This window comes from Heptranchias perlo, chromosome 27 (assembly GCF_035084215.1).
Source record: "Heptranchias perlo isolate sHepPer1 chromosome 27, sHepPer1.hap1, whole genome shotgun sequence".
Lineage (NCBI taxonomy): Eukaryota > Metazoa > Chordata > Chondrichthyes > Hexanchiformes > Hexanchidae > Heptranchias > Heptranchias perlo.
This window is the reverse complement of record NC_090351.1, coordinates 34,811,580-34,839,079: the sequence shown is the minus strand read 5'-3', so window position 1 is coordinate 34,839,079 and position 27,500 is coordinate 34,811,580. Positions and strand designations below refer to the sequence as shown.

At 45.2% G+C, this 27,500-nt stretch overlaps 1 protein-coding gene across 11 annotated transcripts in view; it reads left to right on the top strand.

Moving 5' to 3' along the window:
- Window positions 1-27,500, top strand: part of plekha6 (pleckstrin homology domain containing, family A member 6) — a 259,562-nt gene that overhangs the window by 159,492 nt on the left and 72,570 nt on the right. For all 11 annotated transcript variants that reach the window (XM_068007640.1, XM_068007641.1, XM_068007638.1 and 8 more), the window contains 4 exons: window positions 17,179-17,262; window positions 21,011-21,143; window positions 22,002-22,106; window positions 26,864-26,936. In XM_068007640.1, the coding sequence (XP_067863741.1) occupies window positions 17,179-17,262; window positions 21,011-21,143; window positions 22,002-22,106; window positions 26,864-26,936 (395 nt within the window). The remainder of the gene's footprint in view (window positions 1-17,178; window positions 17,263-21,010; window positions 21,144-22,001; window positions 22,107-26,863; window positions 26,937-27,500) is intronic.

Genomic DNA, 27,500 nt, shown 5'->3' with positions numbered 1-27,500 from the left:
TTAAGGAGGATGTAGATTTGTCCCAAAGAGGTGGAATGATCAACAGAGGGTAACGAACGCAGTTCACATTTAGCCTTTTAGGCAAATAGCAGGGACGAAATCATAGAATTACATAGAATGTATAGCACAGAAACAGGCCATTCGGCCCAACTGGTCCATGCCGGTGTTTATGCTCCATACGTGCCTCCTCCCACCCCTCTTCATCTAACCTGATCAATATAACCTTCTATTCCTTTCTCCCTCATGTGTTTATCTAGCTTCTTATGCCAATCAAGTCAAATCACTCCTTGTGGTAGCAAGTTCCACATTATCACCACTCTCTTTAATTCATTAGGTTTGTATCTGTGTGAAAGCACTTAGCAAATTGATGCTTGTCGACTGTTTTCCTGAAATGCTGTCAAGTCACTTCACTATTTATGCAACCTGTCTGACAAAATGCAGCTTCCTCCTCTCCAGCTCTGGCTTGAGTTTGCTTCCAACCTTAGATGCATGTCAAATTTCACTTCTGGGAAAAAAAATCGACGTTTGGCCTAGTTTGCCCGTGGTTCAATATCAGCTAGAAAGTGGATTCCCTTGTGTGATGGCACCTTGCAGCATTCTGTTCATGGTTTAACCCCGCACTTGTTTTCAGTTCTAGCGAGCAAAATAATTAGCCAATAATAACTAATGAGGGTGTGTGTCTTTGTGTGTGTGTCTTTGTGTGTGTGTCTTTGTGTGTGTGTGTGTGTGATAAAATGATACAACACAGAAGGAGACCATTCGGCCCATCGTGCCTGTGGTAGAGCTATTCAATTAGTCCTATTCCCCTGCTCTTTCCCCATAGCCCTGTAATTTGTCCAATTCCTTTTTGAAAATTACAATTTAATCTGCTTCCACCACCCTTTCAGGCAGTGCGTTCTAGATCATAATAACTTGCTGCGTAAAAAAATGTTTTTCTCATGATGCGGAGCCTGGCGCAACCACTTATTTGGCAAAAATGGGCACCACAGGTTTTAGAGGCGATAATTAGTATCCACAGTTGCATCATGATTTAATTTTTTTGTGTAACGTCGCTGTATTGTACAGAATTGTTATGGTTTGTTTTTGTTTGTGGTGTTCCCGTCTGGTGACACTGGGGCAATTCAGTGTTGCCTCCTACAGGTATTTTTTTTAAAAAGGCCCCATTCCATGCACTCAGTGTTGCCATGCTGTTCAAATTCTCCATTGCATTTATTTTTAGGAGCTTTGCTTGATTGGTTTTGTTGCTTTTTATTGAAGCCTCAAATGTACTGTAGAAATTGGAAGTAATTTGGGGACTGGATAAACAATGGATTTGAAATGTTTCTTGGAATGGAGCATAATACCATGATTGGGCTAAAAGGGTTAAATTATGAGGACAAGTTGCATAGACTCAGCTTGTATTCCCATGAGTATAGAAGATTAAAGAGTGATCTAATTGAGGTGTTTAAGATGATCAAGGGAGTTGATGGGGTGGATAGAGAGAAACTATTTCCTCTGGTGGGTGAGTCCAGAACAAGGGGGCATAACCTTAAAATTAGAGCTAGTCCATTCAGGAGTGATGCCAGGAAGCACTTCTTCACACAAAGGGTAGTGGAAATCTAGAACACTCTCCCACAAAAAGCTCTTGAGGTTGGGGGTCAATTGAAAATTTCAAAACTAAGATTGATAGATTTTTGTTAGGCGAGGGTATTAAGGGTTACGGAACCAAGCCAGGTAGATGGAGATAAGATACAGATCAGCCAAGATCTAATTGAATGACGATTAAGGTCAAGGGACTGAAAGGCCTACTCCTGTTCCTGTGATACCCTGCAACAAATCGTCCGAATTTCTACATTTACTGTGTGTGCCAAGGTTTACGCCGTTTTGCAGTAAATGTCCTGGGGGTCGAGTTTCCACTTGTTTACGCCAATAATATCAGCGCTACCTGGGCAGAATCTGCCGAACCAGCGCAAAAGATCGGGGAATTTTAAACGTAAGTGAGTTACGCCGAAATCTCACTTACGTTCGCGATTTCCGCAATCTTTTAAGAACATAAGAAATAGGAGCAGGAGGAGGCCGTATGGCCCCTCGAACCTGCTCCATCATTCAATAAGATCATGGCTGATCTTCGACCTCAACTCCACTTTCTTGCCCAATCCTCGTATCCTTTGATTCCCTAAGTGTCCAAAAATCTATCAGTCTCAGTCTTGAATATACTCAACGACTGAGCATCCACAGCCCTCTGGGGTAGAGAATTCCAAAGATTCATAACCCTCTGAGTGAAGAAATTTCTCCTCAGCTCAGTCTTAAATGGCCGACCCCTTATCCTGAGACCATGACCCCTAGTTCTAGACTCTCCAGCCAGGGGAAACAGCATCTACCGTGTCAAGCCCTCTTAGAATATTAGAATGTTTCAAGGAGATCACCTCTCATTCTTCTAAACTGCAGAGGATGTCGGCCCATTCTATTCAATCTCTCCAATCTTTTACACTGGTTCAAGACCCCACCCCCAAAACTGGCCACGCCCCCGGGTCGAAATCGCGAGATTGCACCGATTGCGCTGGTTCGGGAAGGCTCTTCAGATTGCGCTCATTTTCTTGGGCGCACAGACACTAGTCGGCACATTCTTACATATCAAAAAATATTTAATTTACCAAGAAACTGACTAGTGTACACCCATGAAAGTATTAAATGGTTCAATATAGTTTTTTAAAAGTCATTTTCAGTGATTTTTAGATCAGGTTATAGGTGGAAGACTGGACACCCTTGTTGAAAATCCTTATTTTTTGTCATAAACCCATTTTCAGTTGTATTAATAAAACTGCACCAGGTTCCTGCTCTTAAATACATCAAGGAATACTTTTTAATGGAAAGAAAAGAAGCAATTACGCCGCCCGATTGTGCTGATTCATGGAAGATTTTACGTTTGTGATCATGCAAATTAATTTTAGCGGAAACTTGAACTGTAACCTAACCAGCGCATTTTCGAGCGTATTTTGGGTGCAATTTCCCGATTGCGCCTGAAGCCGAAACTCTACCTCCTGGTGTCGGTGAAAATGTTGGTTTCCCAGCGATGGTTAATCACTTGCTCAATCCACCGTTCCAGGGAAACTATCGCAGAAACTATCGTGCTCCCCTTCACCCCCCCCCTCCTCCCCTGCCCCCACCCTCCACAACACACCATACAGCGAAAGTGGGACTCCCTTCTAAACTGGTGTTTGAAGTGTACGTGAGCTCCATGCCACCATTTTAGGTTTGTAGATCTGTGGAAAAGTAAAAAGGGAAAACCTGCAAATCTTGGAGATTTGAAATAAAAACAGAAAATGTCAGCGAGTACCTGTGGTAAGAAAAGCCAAGTTATTGGTATTTTGGGTGTGAGATTCTTCATCAGAACTGAAGACTGAAGGATGAATGTATCATTATCTTCAGTTCATTTGAAGGGTACTGCACACCCAAAAAGTCATAATCTGTCTTTTCTCTTTACAGATACTGACCGGCCCGCTCCGTGTTTCCAACATTTTCTGTTTTTATCACATATCTCTCTCTCTCTCTCTCTCTCTCTGTCTGTGTGTGTGTCTCTCTCTCTGTCTGTGTGTGTGTCTCTCTCTCTGTCTGTGTGTGTGTCTCTCTCTCTGTCTGTGTGTGTCTCTCTCTCTCCGTCTGTGTGTGTCTCTCTCTCTCTCCGTCTGTGTGTGTCTCTCTCTCTCTCCGTCTGTGTGTGTCTCTCTCTCTCTCCATCTGTGTGTGTCTCTCTCTCTCTCCGTCTGTGTGTATGTCTCTCTCTCTCCATCTGTGTGTGTCTCTCTCTCTCTCCGTCTGTGTGTGTGTCTCTCTCTCTCTCCGTCTGTGTGTATGTGTCTCTCTCTTTTTTTACAAGAGTTTCTTGCAAGTAACTGACAGAGTCATAACCTCATAACGTTGCCCTTTTAAGCGGTAATGAACTACAGTGCGATTCTGATTCATACCATATGTAGTAATGAAAACTAACCCACCAGGCAGTCGAGGGGGTCCAGAGTGGGTCACAAACATCAAGTCAAAGCAGGTTCTTGGTATCCCTGAAACCTGAGATCGCAGCGCCCCTTTTCTGTACGGTATCTGTTACCTGAAACCCAAACATCTGCAGTATTTAATTTCAGAAGTGTGGGTCAATGTGGGGTGTTTCTTCTCCCCTCACCCTCTGCTGCTGACTCTTGCCGGGTATGAGCACCAATACCGTATCCATCCTTAACGCATGAGCCCAGACATTGGGCATTGGCGTGCTATTTGGAGGCAAGCACTGCCATGCCCGTTCCCGTCCTCTCCAACCCCCCCGATACTGTATGGCCACACACTTTCACTGTCCAGCAGAGGCCACTGGATAGCAATCAAAAACAGTAATAAAAGAAAGATTTGCATTTGTATTGTGCTTGATCAGAGCTCTTAAACTCGTCTCAAAGTGCTTTGCATACAGCGAGTTACATTGACTGTTGTTATATGAGCAGATACAGCAGCCTTTAGGATACCATGGTCCCATGGCTAATTTCTCGCCCTCCCCGCTCACCCCCCTCCCCACTTAGCTCAGGGGCACTGAGGCCAATTGTATCCCCCTACCAACACCCTAGTGATTAGCTGGTAAAGAAAGAAAGACTTGCATTAATACAGTGCCTTTAACGACCTCAGGATGTCCCAAAGCACTTTACAACCAGCGAAGTCCATTTGAAGTGTAGTCACTGTTGTAATGTAGGAAACGTAGCAGTTGATTTGCGCACAGCAAGGTTCCATAAACAGCAATGAGATAATGGCTAGGTAATCTGTTTTAGTGATGTTGGTTAAGGGATAAATATTATCCAGGACACTGGGGAGATTTCCCATGCTCTTTTTCGATCTTTTACGTCCAACTGGGATCGAACCGGAGACCTTTCGAGTCTCTGTGGCTCAGTAACAGACTGGGTGGTGCCTTTAATCACTTAGCCTTGGCGGAGCAGAATGGGTCATTGGTATCACCCAGCGCTGTGACCCCCTCACTCGGAATCAGGGATGTTGTGATATAAAAAGCCGACCCCTCTCTAAAAAAAAAAGCATTGGTCGCGACTCACACAAACCAAGGACTTGATGCTTTTTGCTGATCCTGTACTTAATGTGATGGAGGTGTGGGATTGAAAGGGTAAATTATTTCACGAAGTAATCCATTAGTGCAAATTGAAGGAGACAGCCGCACTGACGGCTTTGTGATCACTGTTGAGGATTAAATGGGTCTTACCACAGACCTGCAGGCAGCAAGTTATTGTAAAATAGCTTTATCGGCAAGACTCGGTGCTTCATTACTGAGATACGTTACTTGCCGCTCAGCCATCAGTACCTGACTGATTCCCGTGTCCTTCAGACCTTCCCTTGAGGGAGAGAGAGGTGGTGGGGGGGGGGGTTCTTGAGACGAGAAACTGCGTGAAGAATTCTGTCTCCTGCACTTCACCTTGCTGGCTGCCTAGGTGTAGGGCTTTGTCCTCCGTGAAGGCCGAGGTGGGGGGTGGGGTGGGGGGGAGTTGGGGGGGGGGGGTGGGGGGATGGGTAACAAAGCTGCTCCCTCCTGTCTCCAGCAGTGGAATTCTGACAGGAGCATAAGGATGTGCAGGGAATGATCCCGAGATCCGGAGCCCGTGGGACGGAAGGGCACGACAAGCCTCCCGGAGTATTGATTTTACAGAAGCTGTCTGTGATTAAAATAATGCTGAAGTTCAGGGCAGATAGGAAGAAGAGGTAGGTACCTATAATAAGCAGGGACAGTGTTATGCTGTGCAGCCTGATTAACTAGTTTGCACTCTTGTCAGGGTAATGCTGCATTGCAGTGTTCCTATGGAGCTGGCACATGGGCCTCTCTGAGATTGTTCAGCAAAGACGGGCTCAGAATTGTTTTTCTGGAAGGCGAGGGGGTGGGCAGCGGGGGTGGAGTGTGGTGGGTCTGTGTTTTGGGAGGAGAAGTGTGCTTGCATGTCGTTCACTTAAATGTCCCAGGACGGTGTATGGTTAAATGTGTCGGAAAATTCTGCGTGCTTTTCTTGTAGTGTTGTGTCGACGTGCCTGATCTGCAGATTCTGTGTACGTGGATGCTGCACATACTGTGCAGGTAGGAGGAGGAAAATGACCTTAGTTCCATAATGAAGTGTTCTGCCAACTACCAGTCACAGTGCTGAGTCCTTGCTTTATATCTGCGTTGGGGCTAAGAGCCTCCTGCTACGTAAAAATTACGCTAATGCAATGTGTTTAATAGCTGTGGGGGGGGGGGGTGGGGCGGTTTGGGAGGGGGCCGGGCCGGTGTGTGGCATTTACATACAGCTACTTGTAACCATTTGAAATACCAGCTCTCCATAACAACACAGCTTGTCCTGATCTCACTGACAGATGCTCATACACCTTAAAATACAGCTGCTACATTACAGCTTAAAAGAGGTACCCAGCTTCATACACAGTTGATCCACCATGTAGACTACGTGGCTCATGGTAGCACACTGTACACATGTGTGGCATACATGACTGAACCATTACCTTTCGTGCAGTGTATACTATACCCATGTAGCAGTTGACACTAAGACTGTGTCGATGAATAAGTACTTTGTACTGTGTGAATTTTACTCTGGCTTTGTACATGAAAGACCCGACGTTCAGACATACAGTAGCAGATGTACATGGCATGGAAATGTTTGCTGTGCTGAGCCAAGTGTGTGCGTGACACTCTAGCCTGGAGTATGTGTCATTGTCTATCCCGACAGACTCCGAACGGTACAGAGAGTGAGTGGGGTGGGCTCTGTTGGTGATGGGAGTGTGTGTATTTTCCAATGTTGTCTCCTCTTTTTGCTTGGATACAGATCCACGGGAGCCCATCACCATCCACTATCTCACCCAAGTGGCAACTCTTCACGGGTGAGCCTAGATATTGGCCATCAGCAGGCTATTCAGATTTGGAAGGCATCACTGGCAAGTCCATCCTGCCTGGATAGTAAACGATTTCCGCCCTCCCCTACCTCTCAGCTGAGGCCGGTTATAGTAACCTAACTGCTGTACTGGTTGATATCGGTTAACTTAACACTGCTCAGAGATCAAACCTGGGACATTCTGGTCGGTTGGGTTAGTACTATACCAGGTTTTACCTACAGGGCTACCAGGAGTTTGGGTATAAAACATTAAAGTGGAGTATAGGTTGTTATTCATGAAGGAATGGGTATAATATGTGAAAGCAGTGCAGATTGTTGGTGGAGTTTTTGAGGGATGAACAAGCTGTGAGGTAATAGCAGCCCAAGTGTCTTGCCTTTTGATTCTCATTTTCTTTTTCTCTCATACTTTGCTCTGTTTTCTCTCTCTCACTCTCGCTCTTTCTCTCTCTCTCTTTCTCTCGCTCTCTTTCTCGCTCTTTCTTTTTCTTGCTGTCTCTCATACTCGTGGTGTAATCTAGACTGGGAGCTCACAGTTGCACATGCTCTCAGTTGCATTGATACTTTAAAAGTTTGGTTCTTGGTGGGAAGTGTTTGAGTTGATAGTCTCTGAATCAGGTGACCTTGCACTTAGTTACATTTTCACAAAGCTTTATGATTATCTGCGACTGTTTTATGACTGACTTTTTTTTTTGATGGATTACAATCTTAAGCCAAGTTGCCAAACCGCAAAGACTGGTTACCTAGACGACCTATGAGACGGTTGCCTGCCCCTCTGGCTGTTCTGTAGGCTTTGTGTCAACAATCCTAGTTTGCCTGAATTTAGCCCATCGAAGCTTGCATTGGTTTCACTCCCAACAAGCTTTGTCAAATTCAAAAAAACATAGTTTGTGTCTGCTTTTTCCAGAAATAGGAGGGATGGCTGAGTTAACTTACAACAACAATAACTTGTATTTATATAGCGCCTTTTGACTAAGTAAAACGCCAAAAGCAGCGTCATCAGACAAAAAATGACAACGAGCCAAAGAAGGAAACATTACAACAGGTGACCAAAAGCTTGGTCAAGTTTTAAGGAACGTCTTAAAGGAGGAGCGGGAGATGGAGAGGTTGAAGGAGGGAATTCCAGAGCTTAGGGCCCAGACGGCTGAATGTACGACCACCAGAGGCGGGGTGAAGGAAGTGGGGGAGGCACAAGCGGCCAGAATCGGAGGAATGCAGAGTTCCCGGAGGGTTGTAGTGATCGGGAGGGGCGATACCATGGAGGGATTTGAACACGAGGATGAGAATTTTACAATTGAGGCTTTGGTGGACCGATAACCAATGTAGGGCAGCGAGCACAGGGATCAAGGGTGAACGGGACTTTGTGCAAGTTAGGATACGGGCAGCAGAGTTTTGGATGAGCTTAAGTTTATGGAGGGTGGAAGATGGGAGACTGGCCAGGAGAGCATTAGAATAGTCAGATCTTAACTAAAACAAGTGAAGGGTCTGAGCCTGCCTACTACCACCTCACATGTACTTAATGAAATAGAGAGTATTGCCACTATTCCTATCCAGAAGTTTATCATTTTAATAGCTTTATGGCAGCTTTTGTTGTTAATCTAACCATTGTATCTCTACACTCTAATATTGCATTGTTGGCCATTTCCAATAAATAGTTGGACGACCACTATCCAGTTGGAAGGTGATGCATCGTTTCTTGATGCTTGCCTTCATGACCAATCCTTTGGTTGAAAAGGGGAAATTAACAATCCAGTGTTAAAGGAAGTGAGACTGGGCTAGTTACTTGGGTGGGCAGGATTTAGACGTGATGTGGAGATACCGGTGATGGACTGGGGTGGACAAATGTAGGGAATCTTACAACACCAGGTTATAGTCCAACAGTTTCATTTGAAAATCGCAAGCTTTCGGAGGCTTTCTCCTTCATCGTGTGAGTGTGACACCAGGCATTGTTCTCTGACTATATATGCGGTACCTTCCATGGAATCCCACACTCACCTGACGAAGGAGAAAGCCTCCGAAAGCTTGTGATTTTCAAATAGGATTTAGATGGCTTGAGCTAGACTTGGCAAAAAGAGTTACTTATGATTGATTTAACAAAACTTTTATTGGAACTATATAGTGAACTGTAGTACAGCCTTGTACTGGGCCTAATGACCAAGTCCTTATAAAACCCATATGCTGAAGTACAAACTCACCTTTGTGCAATGCTTATCTCTGTAACCTCCACCAGCCCTACAACCCTCCGAGATGTCTGTGTTTCCTCCATTGCTAGCCTCTGACAAATTTTGTCTGATAATGCTCCTGTGAAGCACCTTGGGACATTTTACTACGTTAAAGGCGCTATATAAATGCAAGTTGCTGTTGTTGTTGTACCACACTAACTGGATTGGGCATCTAGTTGGGATCGATGGTCCATGACTGGCAGGTTGGTGAGCAGTTAGCCAATGTTTTCCAATGAGTTTCAGTGTGTTTGACAGGACAGGAATTGCCTAAAGTTAGCATCATGGGCCCACTTCCAAAATACCTTTCACTTTCTCACTTACTGGCACCAAAGTTCACACTGTTCAGGTGAAGACGTTATTCCTAGTCTTGATAAAACTTGTCGCATTTGATATTTTAAATAAGTGAAGGAAATTGTTTTGGTGTGAGTGGTGAGAAACTAAATCTATGACCTGATGGTACAGGTATTTACAACATGGGTGTCAACTCAAAGTAATTCTCATCTTGGCATGGATTACAAAGCAAGGCTTCATAAATCTAACATTGTTCAAACATGACTGTAGACTTCTACGATCCTTATTGTTGTCGCATATTGGTATCACTATTCTAGAGGAAGAATCAGACTTAAGCTCCATAGTGTGTGAAGTGCTTCCTTCGTGCTACACTTAATTCATCATCTCGGACTCCCTTCCCCTCCCTCACTACCACTATCGGTGATGGACCAGAGGTCAAAATGATGTCTCCAGACAGAACCCAAGTTTGGAAGGACATATTCTATTAGTTGTACTGCCGCGTGATTATCGCATATCATGTGGACACATGTGAAATGAAAATTTCAAATCAGCCGCACCCATTAGCATCACTGAAATCCAAGGACAACAATGTTGTTAATTCGAACACAAGTTCATACATGTCATTGTAGAACTGGCTAGTTTAGGGCCTGTGAGTTACATGGTGGCAGATGCGATTGGTGGGGGAGAGGCAATCCAGAGGCTGGGTTTAAATTGGGCCATTGCTGATGCTATCGTCGCTATCTTTCTCCGCATCGCTGAAATCTTGCTCACCCTCTCTCCATGGCTCTGAAATTTCCCCATCCTCTCCACATCTCCAACATTGTCCTTTTATGCTTCTGTAGCACCCCAATGTCTCCCTCTTCCCCACCAGCACCTCTGCTCCCTTCTGCTTCCTCTATGGCAGCTTCTATCTTTCCCTCCATTGCTCTCGTCCTTGCTCTCGTGGTGAGATGAGAATCACTATGGCAGCTGAATTATACTGCGTTTCTTGGTGCAAGTGGAAATGCGATGTTCCCTTTACTGGCTCTTGGGATTATCAGGAAGCCCACTGCAGGGAGTTAGACATTTTTACCTTGATCATAGAATCCCAAACATTGCCAGGTGTTGCTGTTGATCTGATACCAACACTGCCAAATTAACTTCAAATAAAGTATTGTCTGTAACAGATTACTTCTGACTATCTTAGCTGAAATCTTTGTACACGATGGGTGTCAGCCTTGGCTCAGTGCTGGCACTCTCACATCAGAAAGTCATGGGTTCGAGTCACACTCACCACCACCTTCTCAAGGGCAGTTAGGGATGGGCAATAAATGCTGGCCTTGCCAGTGACGCCCACATCCCATGAACGGATAAAAAAAACACTCCAGAGACTTGAGCACGTAATCCAGGCTGACACTCCAGTGCAGTGCTGACGGAATGCTACAGTGTCAGAGGTGCCGTCTTTCGGATGAGGCATTAAACTGAGGCCCTGTCTGCCCCCTCAAGTGGACGTAAAAAGAGCCCATGGCACTATTTTGAAGAAGAGCAGCCAATTTGCGCACAGCAAAGTCCCACAAACAGCAATGAGATAATGACCAGATAATCTGTTTTGTGAGTGATGTAGGTTGAAGGTTAAACGTTGGCCAGGACAGCTGAGACAAATAGACTTGTGTAGTGTGGTGTTCCTTCTTCTGTATTGTCACTGAAAACATAGACGTGCTGATGAATAAAAGTACTGTGAGTACATTTAAAGAAAGAAATATTTGCATTTATATAGCGCCTTTCACGACCTCAGGATGTCCCAAAGCGCTCTACAGCTAGTGAAGTACTTGATAAGAGTAGTCACTGTTATAACATAGGAAATTCAGCCAATTTGCGCACAGCAAGGTCCCACAAACAGCACTGTGATAATGACCGGATAATCAGTTTTAGTGATCTTGGTTGAGAGATAATTATTGGCCAGGACACTGGGGAGATCTCCTGTGCTCTTCTTCGAATAGTGCCGTGGATCATTTACATCCTCGTGAGAGGGCAGACGGGGCCTCGTTTTAACGTTTCATCTGAAAGACTGCACCTCCGACAGTGCAGCACTCCCTCAGCATTGCACTGAGAGTGTCAACCTGGATTGTGTGCCTCAGTCTCTGGAGTGAGACTTGAACCCACAACCTTTTGACTCAGAGGTGAGAGTGCGACCCACTGAGCCAGGGCTGACACCTTAGTTTTAGAATTTTATGGTCTTTGATACACCGAGGCCTGTTAGCTTCAGGTTGACACGGCCTACATGTATGACTAAAGAGAGATATGGGAGCTGGGAAGGCGGGGCTGTTATATCACAAAAGATGTTCTTGATCTTTAGGCTGGAATGAGTGGAGTTTGAAGACTTTTATCAAAGATTAATGGGTGCCATTCCACGTGATTGCTTGTGATATTTTGGTTGTAGCTAATGTGCTGACCCAATCTTTTTGTAAAACAATGAAGAGGTTTGGAAGAACAGAACGAGAGGGAGAGAGAAGAGAAGCTCTTTTGAATAGCGGACACCTTTGAAAAGTTGATCATACGAACCCTTTGAGTCTGAGTGTGTTGCCTCCTGCTTTGCAACTCTTTTTGTCAAGAATCAACGCTAACTTGAATCCATCGAGCTTGGTGCAGCTGTTCAGTAGAAAAGATTGAGTCCTCATCTCAAATACGCAGAGCAATGTGTACGGAATTGGAATGGACCCAGGGGTCTCACTCACGCCAGACATGTGCTCATTTATTATGTTGCATTAAGGTCATTGGCAAAAGAACCAGAGGTGAGATAAGGAGAATTTTTTTTATTCAGTGAGTTGTTACCCTTCATTTTTCACCTCCCCCATTAGCCTGGTCTGTTTCAAAGCTATAAAGACCAAAAGACCCCAGGTTCGATTCCTGGTCAGTGCAGATGATCTCAGCTGGGGCAGCAGTCGGGAGGGTACAATTGGTCTTGGTGCCCATGAGCTAAGGAAAGGGAAGAATCAACAAGGGTTATCCTAGCCATCGTCCAAAAACGCCTGCTAGAAATTGCACACTTTTAGATCAGGATTGTGTTGAGCTGTGATGACCCCACCACCAGAGCCGCCTAGCATGTAAGACTAGGCAATGAGTGAAGAGAACCATTTAGGGGTAGGTCTACTACGGAGGCTTGCTACAGCCCATGGAGTTGTATCTCATCAAGAGCCGCTCCCATGTTAAATCGTTCTGTTGCGGGTTTAGCGAGGGTGGTGTATAGTTAAAGGACAGGCTGTAGTGCGAGAGGAAGGGGGCAGGACTTTGACTCCACGCATGCCACTACGCAAATGTCCAAAATACCACAAATCATCTGCTGTTCACTCCACCCCGAGCAGGCGAATGATATCTGAGACATATAGTAACAAGATAATCAACCCAGCCAAGACTGCGTAACCTGAGGACAATTGTTTTATTCATGAAAGTACCTTTGATGCCTCACACGTTGGAAGTTGACATTGATTGCGAGCAGCGTTACAGAAACAAGTGGGTAGCGAAGACGTGTTTACGGAATGATTGAACGAGCATGAAGCTTGTAGTAGAGTGGGGCAGGTGGCCAATGGTAAGGATTGTGCTGGCAAAGGGACCACAGCGTACCGCTCTGTACCGCTCAATCCAGCTGTTTACTCATCTGGATTTGATTTGAGGAGATGTTTCCTGTCTGTAACAACTGCGCAGATCCTTTCAGTTGCTGGATGCCCTGAATTAGAATTTTAGGAATGCAAATTTTTTTTTTTGATGTGGTAGAAAAATATTCCTGCAATTCTTCTCCGTTCAAGATAAGTTACCTTCGCATCAGCAATTATTGGTTTGCAAGGCAGGATTTCTTTTCATGTGTGCACATCGCCCATTCAGCACCCACTGCGATTCTCGCCAGAACCATCGATGTAATGCTATTTTTGGAGTGCAGCAAAAAGAATTTTTATTTGAAGCTCAGATGAAACAAAACAAAGCCGATGTTTAAAAGGTTACTCAGCAGTTGGAGTCCGCTTGTGTGTTGGATACAGCTGTCACGCCTTGTTCGTGAGGTGGTGGCCACTGTCACTCAGATCTTGTTCCTCGTCAGCACCTGAAATGATGAGCAGTGACTTCTGATATTCATTAAGAACAGTGTTTGTGTTCTCATCTCATTGTATATCATTAGTATGTGGTGGGGCCGGGGGGTGGGGCTGGGACTGCTAAAGCAAGGTGCGTGGCCCGCCTGGAATGAGGAGAACGTAATCATGGAATCTTTCAGCACAGAAGGAAGCCATTCGGCCCATCGTGCCCCATGCCGGCTCTTTGAAAGAGCTATCCAACTCGTCCACACCTCACCCCCGCTCTTTCCCTATAGCCCAGCTAATTTTTCTCCTTTTCAAGTATGTATCCCAATTTCCTTTGGAAGGTTACTATTGAATCTGCTACCACCACCCTTTCAGGCAGCGCATTCCAGATCATAACAACTCGCTGCATTGAAAAAAAATTCTCCTCGTCTCCCCTCTGGTTCTAATCTCTGGGTTTCCAACTGTTTGATGGTCGATGAGACTATTTCTGCTCTAGCCCCCCACTCCACGCCCCCCACCCCCCGCCAAAGCAACTGGGGCAAGAGTGAGAGTCTGGCCCACTTAAGCAAAAACTGATAAGTCATTTGGTTTTGTTGCATAACTGGAGTGCTGTGTGCAGTTCTAGTCACCTATTGATAGGAAGTATATTATTCCCCTTAGATGAGGTACAGAGGTATGCCACAACAATGACTCCCGAGTACCAGGAATTTAAGTTATGTGCAATGACTAAGGAATTTGGACTCTGTTTCTTTGGAATGAAGTAGGATTCATTGATGTTTTCCATAGATGAAGATTGCGAAGGGGATTGACAAAGTTTAGCCAGTGGAATTATTCAAATTCCAGGAAACCGCTGCTTAATGCGGTCTCCTCTGCATTGGGGAGACCAAACGCAGACTGGGCGATCGCTTTGCTGAACATCTCCGCTCAGTCCGCAGGCGTGACCCTGACCTGCCGGTCACTTGCCATTTTAATTCTCTGTCCCACTCTGACCTCTCTGCCCTCAGCCTCTTACAATGTTCCAATGAAGCTCAACATAAGCTCGAGGAACAGCACCTCATCTTTCAATTAGGCACTTTACAACCTTCCGGACTCAACATTGATTTCAATAACTTCAGATCATAACCACTGCTCCCATTTTTTTCGGACAGCAGGTGCTAATAATGGTTCTCTTGTTGCCATTTTCAGCTCCTCTAGACCCATCCTTTGTTTCTTTACTTGTCCCATTAACACCCTCCTTGCCTTGCACCATCCCTTTTGTTATTTAATTACTCCTGCCCTCCACCCTATCGGAGACCTTCCCTTTTGTTCTTTCCTCCCCTCCCCTTCCTCCCCCCCGCCACCCACCCCCTTTCCTCACTGTACGTTCTTAAAACTGCTAAATCGTCAACTTCTTCCAGCTCTGATGAAAAGTCATCGACCTGAAACGCTAACTCTCTTTCTTTCTCCACAGATGTTGCTTGACTTGCTGAGTATTTCCAGCATTTTCTGTTTTTATTTCAGATTTCTAGCATCTGCAGTATTTTGCTTTAGATTTAAAAATGTGGAGGTTAGGCGTGACATTCGGATGCCAGGTAGAAGTGTTATACCCAAAGGTTAATACGATTGTGGAATAAATTACCTGTCACCCCTGTGCTCGCTGACCTACATTGGCTCCCTGAACGGCAACGCCTCAATTTTCAAATTCTCATCCTTGTGTTCAAATCCCTCCATGGCCCCCCCCCACCACCCCCATCTCTGTAACTCTTCCAACCCTACAACTGTCCGAGATCTCTGTGCTCCTCCAATTTTGACCTCTTACCAATCTCCAATTTCCTTCGCTCCACCATTGCCGGCCGTGCCTTCAGCTGCGTAGGCCCTACGCTCTGGAATTCCCTCCCTAAACCTCTCCACCTCTCTATCTCTCTCTCTTCTCCTTTTAGAGGCGTCTTAAAACCTACCTCTTTGACGAAGCTTTTGATCACCTGTCCTAATATCCCTTTATGTGGCTCGGTGTCAAATTTTGTTTGATAATAGCTCCTGCAAAGCGCCTTGGGACGTTTTATTATGTTAAAGGCGCTATATAAATGCAAATTGTTGTTGGTGAAAGGCTATTGAAGCAGATGGTATAAGTGGGCTTAGAACTCAATTTTATCTGTTCCTAGAGAGTAAAGATTGAGGGTGAGGATGAGAATGTGGGTAGGTGGGGTTGATCACTGAAGAAGAGGCAGATTTCTTGGGCCAAGTGGTTTTTCTCCATTGCTGTACGAGATTGTGTTCTTCTGTCCTCAGGCAACATTTGTGACATGTAGTTTGTTTATTTATTAATGGTTTGAAAATGATTGTCCTGAATATCAGCTGGTACCATCACACCTAGTCCTGGGCCATGCAGAGTAGGCCTCTGTTTATTGAGCTGGGTTAATCATTTATCACACTTGCTGTCACAACTCACAGCCAGCGCAGTGAGTGGGAACTGGAGGTCCAACACAAGTGAATGATGTTGGAGGGTAGAAAAGGAGATTTCTGCATGGAGGGCGTGGTGGTTGGGTTGGGGGGGGCGGTGGGGGCAGGAATTTGAGGCAGAATCTGGTTCCACTGAGTTTCTGCCCATTTAAGTGCGGCCCCAAATTCTAGCTGAGGAGGTGAGTGTGAACCTTCATGAAGGGGGTGTGTTTGGGGCAGGTGCCAGGCTTCCCTGGGAATCCCTGCACTTAAGCACCCATTAGGTCTAGCGACACTCTCACCAGCAGGGCTTGGCATGAGTTCCCTTCAGGACCTAGTTAAAGGCTCCAACAGACAAAGGTAATCCATCTAGGGTTGCCAACTCTGGTTGGGCGTATTCCTGGAGGTTTCATCACATGACCTCCCGCCTCCAATCGCCCCGCCCGGTCAAACAGCCTTTTACCCATCTCCAACATTTTGATAACTAATAAATGAAACGTTTTTTAACTTGCCTATGATTTTTCTCCCGGATTGCTCGAAGCAGCGTCCAGGAGATTCATCTTTAATTCCTGGAGACTCCAGGACAATCCTGGAGGGTTGGCAACCCTAAATCCATCCCAGAGGGGATCAAGGCCGTTGGTTCATTTAGGAGCTGAAGTAAAAACAACCACCAGGAAGAGCTTGGGGTCCCCATATTAGAAGGACTGGGTGCTGCTCCAAGTTATGCCAGCAGATCGGAACAGGGTCTTTGATGTTCTTCATAGGTGCAGCCCACCTGTCCCAAACATCATAATGACCCTGTCGTGCAATTTGAGGTGGGTATATGGCTGGCTTCATGGACAGACGGGAGCTCTCCTCCACCGCACTTCTGCCAGCAGAGAGGGACTGCTGTTTTTTGTGTTGTACTGTAGGGAGCAGTGCAGGGGTGCAGGTTAGATTACTTTGTGGAGCTCCTTTCTTCCTGTTACTTATAAGGGACTGTGTTGAGTGAAGGCCAGGCATCTGCTCTCAGGGAAAATTGAAGAGAATGCCATCCACTGTCATTCTCACACAGCTTGTCGTGGCTGCTCATTGACGATGCCAGAAGAATCGGAACAGGTCACTTTTCTGTCCCCGTAACGACTGGTGGAAAGTGGTTCAGACCTGCAGATGACAAACAAAGTAATTCACATCCTCATGAATATTTGCAACAGAGCTACCAAGCTTTTGGAATTGCTGGCCACGCTGTGAACATCTAACCCCGAGTGTAAACCATTGGCACAGGCTAAATCTTTAGAATAAATGGTGCCTTGGTGTTCAATCTCTTCTATTGTTTTACAGTCACAATGAAAGAACTACCACCTTCCAGGACCCAGTGACAGGGGTGGTGCCCATCGAGAACTGCATCTTCAAACTGGAAGACAAGTAAGTCTGACCTTTTTTCTTATTGTCAGTTTTCCTCTCTCTCTCTCTCTCTCTCTCCTCTACTAAAAGGGTCTGGTTGCCCTCCTCTTCAGAAGGGCATTAATTCCATGGGTTCTGGTTGCCCTTCTCTCTCCTCATTTCCAGAAGGGATCTGGTTCAATGGGTGCTGATTGCCCTCCACTACGTTGTCCAAATACCAATCTTCACAGCAAGTGTCTGCAGTCTATTCAACTCAGAGTGATGGCTGAGCCTGATCCTGGCTGATTTTTTTTTCACAGATTCTGTGAGACTGAGACTAATTGTCGCCTGCCCCGGGGAATCAAATTTAGAACCTTCCTGGTCGGTACAGATCAGTTACTTGCTGGATTCATTTGCTGAGGTGGACTTTGTGATGTCTAATAAAGAGGGACAACATTTTTATCTCTATTGCTTACTCACATTTATTTTCAAATTTACAGCTGCCCAGAAATGTTGCTACTCAAATTGAAAATTAAAGTAAAAAAGATAGCAATATTGTTTTATTCTGGCTTCTTAAGCATCCCCGATTTCTTTCACTCCACCATTGGTGACCGTGCCTTCAACTCAGCCCTAAGCTCTGGAATTCCCTCCCTGAACCTCTCCGCCTCTCTGCCTCCCTTCTTTAAGACGCTCCTTAAAACCTACCTCTTTTTGACCAAGCTTTTGGTCGCCTGTCCTAATATCTCCTTACGAGGCTCAATGTCAAATTTTGTTTGGTAACGCTCCTGTGATGTGCCTTGGGTTGTTTTACTACATTAAAGGCGCTATAAAAATGCAAGTTGTTTGTTGTGAGGAACCCAGCTGAAGGAGCAAAGCCCATAGCAGGTAATTTTGACTTTGGGCGATAGTTTTTAACAGGAGATGTCAGATCAGCCATGCTTTCCACAGTTGTCTCCAAGGTGACCTTCCTGATTGATTGATAATTATGTCTGCAGCTAATAGGAAATATTTCCAAAAGCACCCAATCAAAAACCCAAAGCAGGCTGCAGCCCAACTGGTAGGTGCTAGATACAAATTTATTTGCTACCTAGATGTAAAACACTTTGGACTCAATGAAGCCTCTACGGAACAAAGCACGCCAATAAACAAGGTTACAATTAAAACATTTGGTTACCAACATCATCCAAAGAAACACTTTGGGGATAATTTTAACCGAACTTGCCGAGTGGGAATCCCACGGGATCGGGTGGAATGTCGGTTTTACACCCCGCCCAATATTGCTCTCCATTGACGTCAATGGAGAATAAAATCGGGGGTGGTGGCAGGGGGGCAGGGTGCGGTTGTTGTTCCCGATCCCGTCAGTTTCCCGACGAGCGGGTTGGGTTAAAATTGCCCCCTTTGTCTCTGAGAGAACTGTTGTGAATTCAGCCAGAATGGCTTTAGCAGCGGCTCACCACCACCTTCTCCAGGGCAATTAGGGATGGGCAATAAATGCTGGCTTCGCCAGCGACGCCCACATCCCATGAACGAATATAAAGAAAAAGCCAGCAAAATTCAAGAGGCACGTGCTAGTTCTGAGGGAGAGAGTTGTAAAATTATAAAGACTTCATGTAATACAAAATGTAATGAAACGTCCTATTCGTTGCAGCCTATCTGTTTGTCACATTGGCTAGCTATAAATGGGAAATGGGGATGGGGATATGTTAAACTCACTGATCGTAGCTTACTGAGCGTGCTAACTGCGCTGGTCTCAATAAATCACTAGTGACAGACATGCTTCAAGGCAGAACCAAGAAGCTCTTCCTCTTAGACCCTAAGGCAACGTTCTCAGCCAGAAGCCAATAATGAAACCGAATATATAACAATAACAACAGCTTGCATTTATATAGCACCTTTAACATAGTAAAACATCCCAAGGCGCTTCACAGGAGCGTAATCAAATAATATTTGACACCGAGCCACACAAGGAGATATTAGGACAAGTGACCAAAAGTTTGGTCAAAGAGGTAGGTTTTACGGAGTGTCTTAAAGGAGGAGAGAGGGGTAGAGAGGCGGAGAAGATTAAGGAGGGAATTCCAGAGCTTATGGCCTAGGCAGCTGAAGGTACGGCCGCCAATGGTGGAGTGATTAAAATCGGGAATGCGCAAGAGGCAAGGATTGGAGGAGCGCAGAGATCTCGGAGGGTTGTAGGGCTGGAGGAGGTTACAGGGATAGGGAGGGGCGAGGTGATGGAGGGATTTGAAAACAAGGAGGAGAATTTTAAAATCGAGGCGTTGGCGGACCGGGAGCCAATGTGGGTCAGCGAGCACAGGGGGAGTGATGGGTGAACGGGGCTTGGTGTGAGTTAGGATACGGGCAGCAGAGTTTTGGATGAGCATTTATCTGAGCTAGTTTGTGCGCTGAGAGGCTCAGGGAGACCTAGGAATGTACATCAGACCATTACCTGGCTTTATCTTCACATGGACACAAGCAACAATTCAAATTGTTATGTTGGATTTCAGAATAATTCGGAAGTTTCGTTGACCAGGATTCATTTTCTTTGACACGGAGATGTTGCTTTGTAGCTTAGCTGAGCAGAGAAATAGGAGAACTGACCCTGTCATGGCTTAGTGGGTAGCACTCTTGCCTTTGAGTCAGAAGGTTGAGGGTTCAAGTCCCACTCCAGAGACTTGAGTACAAAATCTAGGCTGGCACTCCAGTGCCAGTACTGAGGGAGCGCTGCACTGTCGAAGGTGCCATCTTTGAGATGAGACATTAAACCGAGGCCGCATCTGTGCTCTCAGGTGGACGTAAAAGATCCCATGGCACTATTTTGAAGAAAGACTTGTATTTATATAACGCCTTTCATGACCTCAGCATGCTCCAAAGTGCTTTACAGCCAGTTAAGTACTTTTGAAGTGTAGTCACTGTTGTAATGTAGGAAACGCAGCAGCCAATTTGCGCACAGCAAGATCCCACAAACAGCAATGTGATAATGACCAGATAATCTGTTTTATTGATGCTGGTTGAAAGATAAGTATTGGCCAGGACACTGGGGAGACCCCCCCCCCCACCCACTCCTCTTCGAATTAGTGCCACGGAATCTTTTACGTCCACCAGAGGACAGACGTAAAAGTTTGATTTAATGTCATTACCGAAAGACGGAATGCTCGCATTGTGAACCTGCTGCAGTTTCTGTAATATGAATAAGCCTCGGCAAAGCGTCTGAAAAAGAGAGAAAGATCCTGTGGATGTTAATGATGCAAGAGAATATGGGAGGAGGTTTTCTCTCTGGGCTCTGAGCTCTGAACACGCATGCACACTGAGGAAATTTTCCCTCTGTGTGCATGAGATCATGGGGCTGAATCACTGCAGAGCTATTATGGGACCAAAAGATTAAATTCCAGCAATCTTCCTTCAGCACAACAGCTACTCTGTGACTAGTCTCACGCCTTTGATTCTGGATTTATAAATGGAATGGGAAAGGAGCCATCGAAATCTCAGGGACCTGCTTATTTCAGTACGATTCTTTTGACCTCCCTTAAGTCAAAAACTGAGTCGGAGATCATAACCTGTTTGATTTTGAATACCATACATACACATATAACATACTGATATAACGCATACATGTACACATATAACAGATATATATACAGAACACATACACAAGCAACATGCACAGATCTATTGCACACAGATACACCGCGAGCACATACTACACATGCATTCACACACATACGACATCAGGTATTGAATCAGTATCTGGGAATTCAGCCTCTATTTTCTAATACTTTTGCATTTGTCATTTCAGACCAACAGCAACCATGTCAAACCGGGCAGGAGGAGGGCGAGGTGAAGGAGAGGGGCAGCGCCCAACTAGCATTGCCAGTGAGATGTCCAATCACACATTGGTTTCAGAAACCTCTCAAGAACAGGCAGTCAGGGTGAGCATGGCACTTCATTGCAGTACAGGCACACGTTCGCCTGTCAGATGGGAGGGTGAAATAGGCCCTCTACTAGAATACAGGCACACGTTCGCCTGTCAGATGGGAGGGTGAAATAGGCCCTCTACTAGAATACAGGCACACGTTCGCCTGTCAGATGGGAGGGTAAATATGGCATTGCATCCCAAGAAATTTTGAGGCCCACTTTTTTTTCCTCTAGAGGATAGAGGAACAGAGTTCCAGAGAAGGAGTTTATTCAGGGTTAACTCCTCTGTGATGTTTCCCGATGGATTCTGTTGTATAGCCTGATGCAGATTGTGTGTCTCCCACCCCCTTTTAACTACGAGTTGCAGTCACCATTTCTAGTTTAAGCCGCATCAACACCGGGTACGGACGGGGGGTGCCAGCAAGCCGGAGGACCTCCTCGTGGGTCTGCTCCTCGGGCCTGGTCAAGGTGGTCATCTGCAGGTCCAGGTTGGACGCAGCCCGTGGGGGTGGTTGCTCTGGCTGCCCCCCTCTCTTCCGCAGTCTTGTTCGCACTAGGGTAGCCCTTGGAGAAGGAGCACGCAGTGTCTGCCGGTAGGCTTGAGGCCCTCCACGACCAGTGGGCACCGCAGGGACTGGAGTGTGTTGTGTTGTGGACACTAGGTGCAATGTTCTCATTTAGTTTGCCAAGTTTCCTTTTTCCTTTATGGTTAAGTTCCTTATTAATTGTGCCCCTTTAAAATAAAAGAGGGGAGGTGCACATTTATTTGTTTTTAGTTGGTGTCGTTGGGGCAACCCAGTGCATCCTTATAGGTCATTTTAAGAAAGGCACCAATGTGTTGGCCCAATTATTTTAACACCGTCTCTTAACAGACTTCCAGGTCATCAAAGAAGAACGCTGCCTTTGGCAAGAGGTCGAACTCGATGAAGAGGAATCCAAAAGCCAATGTTCTGAAGCGTGGCTGGCTGTTTAAGCAGGTGCGGTATAGCTCCTGTCCAACTGACCCAGCACTAGAGCACTGGGGAGAAATGACCCATAAAGCAGCTTGCATTTGGGTACAGGGGCACCGGCCTACATCTCTCAATCAGCATTAGGTTAGCGGCAGTGGTAATCCATTTAAAATCCATTAGCCTTACCACTAATATTACAATAACACTGAACAGAAAATCTCGGCACAGTGTCAGTCCACACAGCCAAATAAGCATTTCACAATATTTGCCACGTGGCTGAGACCACCGGCTTTATGTCAGAAACCTATTTTATGATTTTTTTCATTTTTATTTATGCCCTTTTCTTTTCGTTGTCGATTTTCTCCCATCCCTCCCCTCCGGAAGGCCCGGGCTTATCCTGGGGCACGGTTCCACAGTGCAGTGGCCATGATCTGGTACCTCACTCAAGTGACTGGTCGTCAGGGGTAAAGGTGCGTTTCACCTGGCTGTGCGACCACAGGGGTGGGAATTCGATGCTTTCTGCACCTGCTGTCCAGACACACACGCACTTTCCAGCAGGCATCGTGGAGTCACAACATTCATTCAATTTGTTCTCTTAACACCCCTCCCCCCCAAGCTCAGAGTCTCCTATTACACCCTGGTGTCACTCTGGCTGAGATCGAATCGGGCCAGGACCTACTCCGTTAATGGTAGGGCGTTGGGGAGAGTTATCGAACAAAGAGATCTAGGAGTACAGGTTCATAGCTCCTTGAAAGTGGAGTCACAGGTGGATAGGGTGGTGAAGAAGGCATTCAGCATGCTTGGTTTCATTGGTCAGAACATTGAATACAGGAGTTGAGATGTCTTGTTGAAGTTGTACAAGACATTAGTAAGGCCACACTTGGAATACTGTGTGCCGTTCTGGTCACCCTATTATAGAAAGGATATTATTAAACTAGAAAGAGTGCAGAAAAGATTTACTAGGATGCTACCGGGACTTGATGGTTTGACTTATAGGGAGAGGTTGGATAGACTGAGACTTTTTTCCCTGGAGAGTAGGAGGTTTAGGGGTGATCTTATAGAAGTCTATAAAATAATGAGGGGCATAGATAAGGTAGATAGTCAAAATCTTTCCCCAAAGGTAGGGGAGTCTATAACGAGGGGGCATAGATTTAAGGTGAGAGGGGAGAGATACAAAAGGGTCCAGAGGGGCAATTTTTTCACTCAAAGGGTGGTGAGTGTCTGGAACGAGCTGCCAGACGCAGTAGTAGAGGCGGGTACAATTTTGTCTTTTAAAAAGCATTTGGACAGTTACATGGGTAAGATGGGTATAGAGGGATATGGGCCAAGTGCAGGCAATTGGGACTAGCTTAGTGGTATAAACTGGCCAACATGGACATGTTGGGCCGAAGGGCCTGTTTCCATGTTGTAAACTTCTATGATTCTATGATCACCAGAATGATAACGGGGCTTAAACGGTTAAATTATGAGGGCAGGTTGCATAAACTTGTCTTGTATTCCCTTGTGCATAGGAGATTGAGGGCTGATCTAATCGAGGTGTTTAAAATGTTAAAAGGATTCGATAGGGTAGGTACGGAGAAATTATTTCCCCTGATGGGAGAATCAAGAACAAAGGGATATATTGGAGCTAGGCCATTCAGGAGGGAAGTCAGGAAGCACTTTTTCATACAAAGGGTCGTAGAAATCTCTCCCCCAAAAGACTGTGGATGCTGGGGGATAATTGGAGCTTTCAAGACTGAAATAGATAGATTTTTGTTGGGTAAAGGAATCAGGGGATAATTGGAGTTGAGGCGCAGGTCAGCCATGATCTAATTGAATGGCGGAGCAGGCTCGAGGTGCTGAATGGCCCACTCCAGTTCCTATGTTCCTATCAACGCATTCAGGTAGAATTGAACCTGAGACCTATTCTGTGTGACTCAGTTACCTTTATCAACTGGGCCATTCTTAACAAGTGGATTTGAGCTTGATATTCTCTTTATCGCAGGGGTTTCTAATATCTCTCTCCATTGTAGGACGTAGAAATACATAGAAGTCACAACAAGGAAACAGGGCATCCGACCCATCCAGTCCCTCGCATTGTTTACCTTCTGCACAAACAAGTGATTTTAATCACATTTACCCACCCTGTTCCCACATCCCTTCAACCCCTTTTCTTTCATCCACCTATCCAATCTAATCTTAACTGTTGACATAGTTTCTGCTTCAACCATTAACCCTGGAAGTGAATTCCACAGCCTCACAATTCTCTGTGCATAGAAGTGACTCCTGCCCCTCGGTTCAAAATTTCTTACATTTAGTCTTGTATTTATGAACCCTTGTTCTTGATCCTTCAACTACTGGAAACAGTCTGCATCTATCCATGCTGTCCCGTCCTTTCATAAGCTTAAATACTTGTATCATGTCGCCCAGTAATCTGCACTGTTCTAACAAAAAACAGCTTTCAAGCCATTCTTTATATTTGTATTTCCTCATACCAGGCAGCATCCTCGGGAAGTACAGAAGATAACTTTTATAAGGCTGTCTAAAATACCACACATTGCTTATGGCTCTATCACAATAGAAACCATTAACCACCCTGCCCCTTTAATGTTCCCATTACACTCAATGACATTAGATGTACTTTGTTCACTCTAAGTTATATGCTGTCCTGTTTATTCAGCAGGGTAAGGATCATACCCTGGGTAACTATGGAGTTGCTGTGTGAGGGTTATTCACTGTATTATGGGTGCAAATATTTGTTCTGTGCATTAGTTGCAGCAAGATTATAAACTACTCCTTTACGTGGGTGCTTGTGATTTCACCACACCTAATACAATAGGCTACTCATTTTGTAACTGAATGGTGTTCGTATTTAGCATGGTAAGAATTTCTCGCTGTGTAATTCTTATCCTGCTGAATATGTAGCAGCTGACTGTCCAGGTTTGCTTGTTATCCAGCAGCGTAAGGGTTACTCACTGTGTGACTAGGCAGTTCCTACCCATTCAGCAGTGTAAAAATGGCTCTTTGCATTATTGTGAATTTACTGCTTATTCAGCAGGGTGTGGGTTAGACACCAGAACTCAGTACTGTTATTAAACATGTCACTCTGTACATGTTTCAGTCAATACAGTGTAAAAAGAAAACCCAGGGAGATGGCCTTTCAGCTGGAGCCCTTCAGTGGTTTAGTGTACAAGAGGGGTTGTCTTGATGAACTGTAAAGAACTAATGTGAAGGGAGTGAAGTAGTTTGATTTTTAACAAAAAAACATTTGGTTTAATATTTCTCCTGTAGTGGCATTGGATGAAAATGCCTAATGTAAGTAGTTGGTATGTGTGAACTGTGATTATATTTAAATGTATGGGCAAAGTCAAGAGGGAATATGATTAAGAGGTCCATTTAGTGTCTAAAATGTGATCTTATGGTCAGCTATATTTATACCAAATATTGAACAGTTTCCCAAACTCTTCTGTGCTCTTGAGAATACTTCCCTTCTCTCCACAGAGACCCCACAAAGCAGGAGCGTGGGAAGTATTTTACTGTCTCTGACGCTGTTTGGTGTTACTTTACAAAATATGTTTTGGCTAACAGAAACTTTCATTGATTGAGAGACTGCAGTCAAATTCTGAGCCATTGGAACTGCTTACCAAGCTATTGGAGCCCAGCATCAGGTTATCGAAACCGAGCACAAAGCCAACAAGGCCAAAAAAAAATAACACAGCAGTCAGGCTCAGAATGTAGAGCCAACATCGCTCAGCAACAAATACAAAGCTACAGCAAAGAAGATCAAAGCTATTAGGTCCAAGCACTAAATGCAAAGCAAATCATCAAGCATAGGATATAAAGCCACACAACAAGGTATTGTGGCCAAGTAACAAACACTTCAGATTTAGAACGAAACCTTGGAGTACAGCACGAGACGTCAAGTAGGAATCTATCAAATCCAATCCTATGCAGATCTCGGGGGTCAGACCACTTCAGTCCTCCTCTCCCCCCCCCCCCCCCCCCCCGGTCCATATGTGCTGTTCCAGTGCCCCAGCTGTAACCAGGATGATGTTTGCTGATATCCCTGACCAGCATTCCCGCCTTGATGTGAACAAGCTGCTCCAGTGCCTGGAGATCAAACAGTTGCGGTCATGACGTAAATGCTATAGGTTCACAGTCTAACAATCACAAGTGGAACTGTCTAGGTGTGCTGTACCATCTCAGCCAGGCACATCGAACTAATGAACAAATAGCACTCAACACTGACACTCATGACAGAAAGAAGCATCAGGAGCCAGAAACAAATCTCAATTTGTATGACTGGAATCTTATCCTGTTGATAAATTGTCAGATTGGTATGTTGACATCCTTTGTCATTGGTGTCATGCTTTGACTGAACCCAAAGCTATTGGAGCCAAGTACACATCCATTGGGCTAAATGCCAAGTGCAAAAACCATTGGAACAAGCGCCAAATAATGGAATTGGCCAAATCACCAAGGGTAATTTATTGATCCTTGCGGAGTATGATATATTGGTACTTGTTAACAGTGATATATTTTGGGGTATAGAGGGTAATATATTGGGGTGCTAAGGGTGATACACCAGTATCCGATTAGGGCAATATATTGGGAAGATTAGACATCCTTTCATTCCTTTTTGAGTCAAGACGGGTATACCCATCGTCTCACGGCCACTTGGCACTGTCCATAGACTGAGGGAAATGTTGACAGCGAAAGGTCGAATATTTCATTGTTAATCAATCGCTTGCACTCTTATTTTTGAATCAGTATGAGGATCGTGACACTGTCTTTGTCTTTGACAGGCGAGCTCAGGAGTGAAGTCATGGAACAAACGCTGGTTTGTGTTGGCTGACCGTTGCCTCTTCTACTACCGAGGTAATACCACAGTGCGTCTGCTGCACCTTCACTGCCCTGCAGCCCAAGTAGCAAATGCTCAGTCTGTTAGGGATTTTGGGAGGACGGGGGGGGGGGGGGTGGGGGTTAAAAGCTTCATTCATTCTCCGACATCCAGTCAAATATCATTTGTTTTAAAATTCTTGGGATGCTTTTTAAAAAAAAGACAAAAGCATGCAAAGAAAAATATCTCTCATTTCTGGGCAGCTTTGAAGAAACATAGAAAATAGGAGCAAGAGTAGGCCATTCGGCCCTTCAGGCCTGCTCCGCCATTCAAAATGATCATGGCTGATCGTCTAACTCAGTACCCTGTTCCTGCTTTTTCCCCATAGCCCTTGATCCCTTCAGCATTAAGAAATATATCTATCTCCTTCTTGAATACATCTAATGACTTGGCCTCCACTGCCTTCTGTGGTAGAGAATTCCACAGGTTCACCACCCTCTGAGTGAAGAAATTTCTCCTCATCTCTGTTCTAAATGGCATATCCTGAGACTGTGACCCTTGGTTCTGGACTCCCCAGCCATCGGGAACATCCTCCCTGCGTC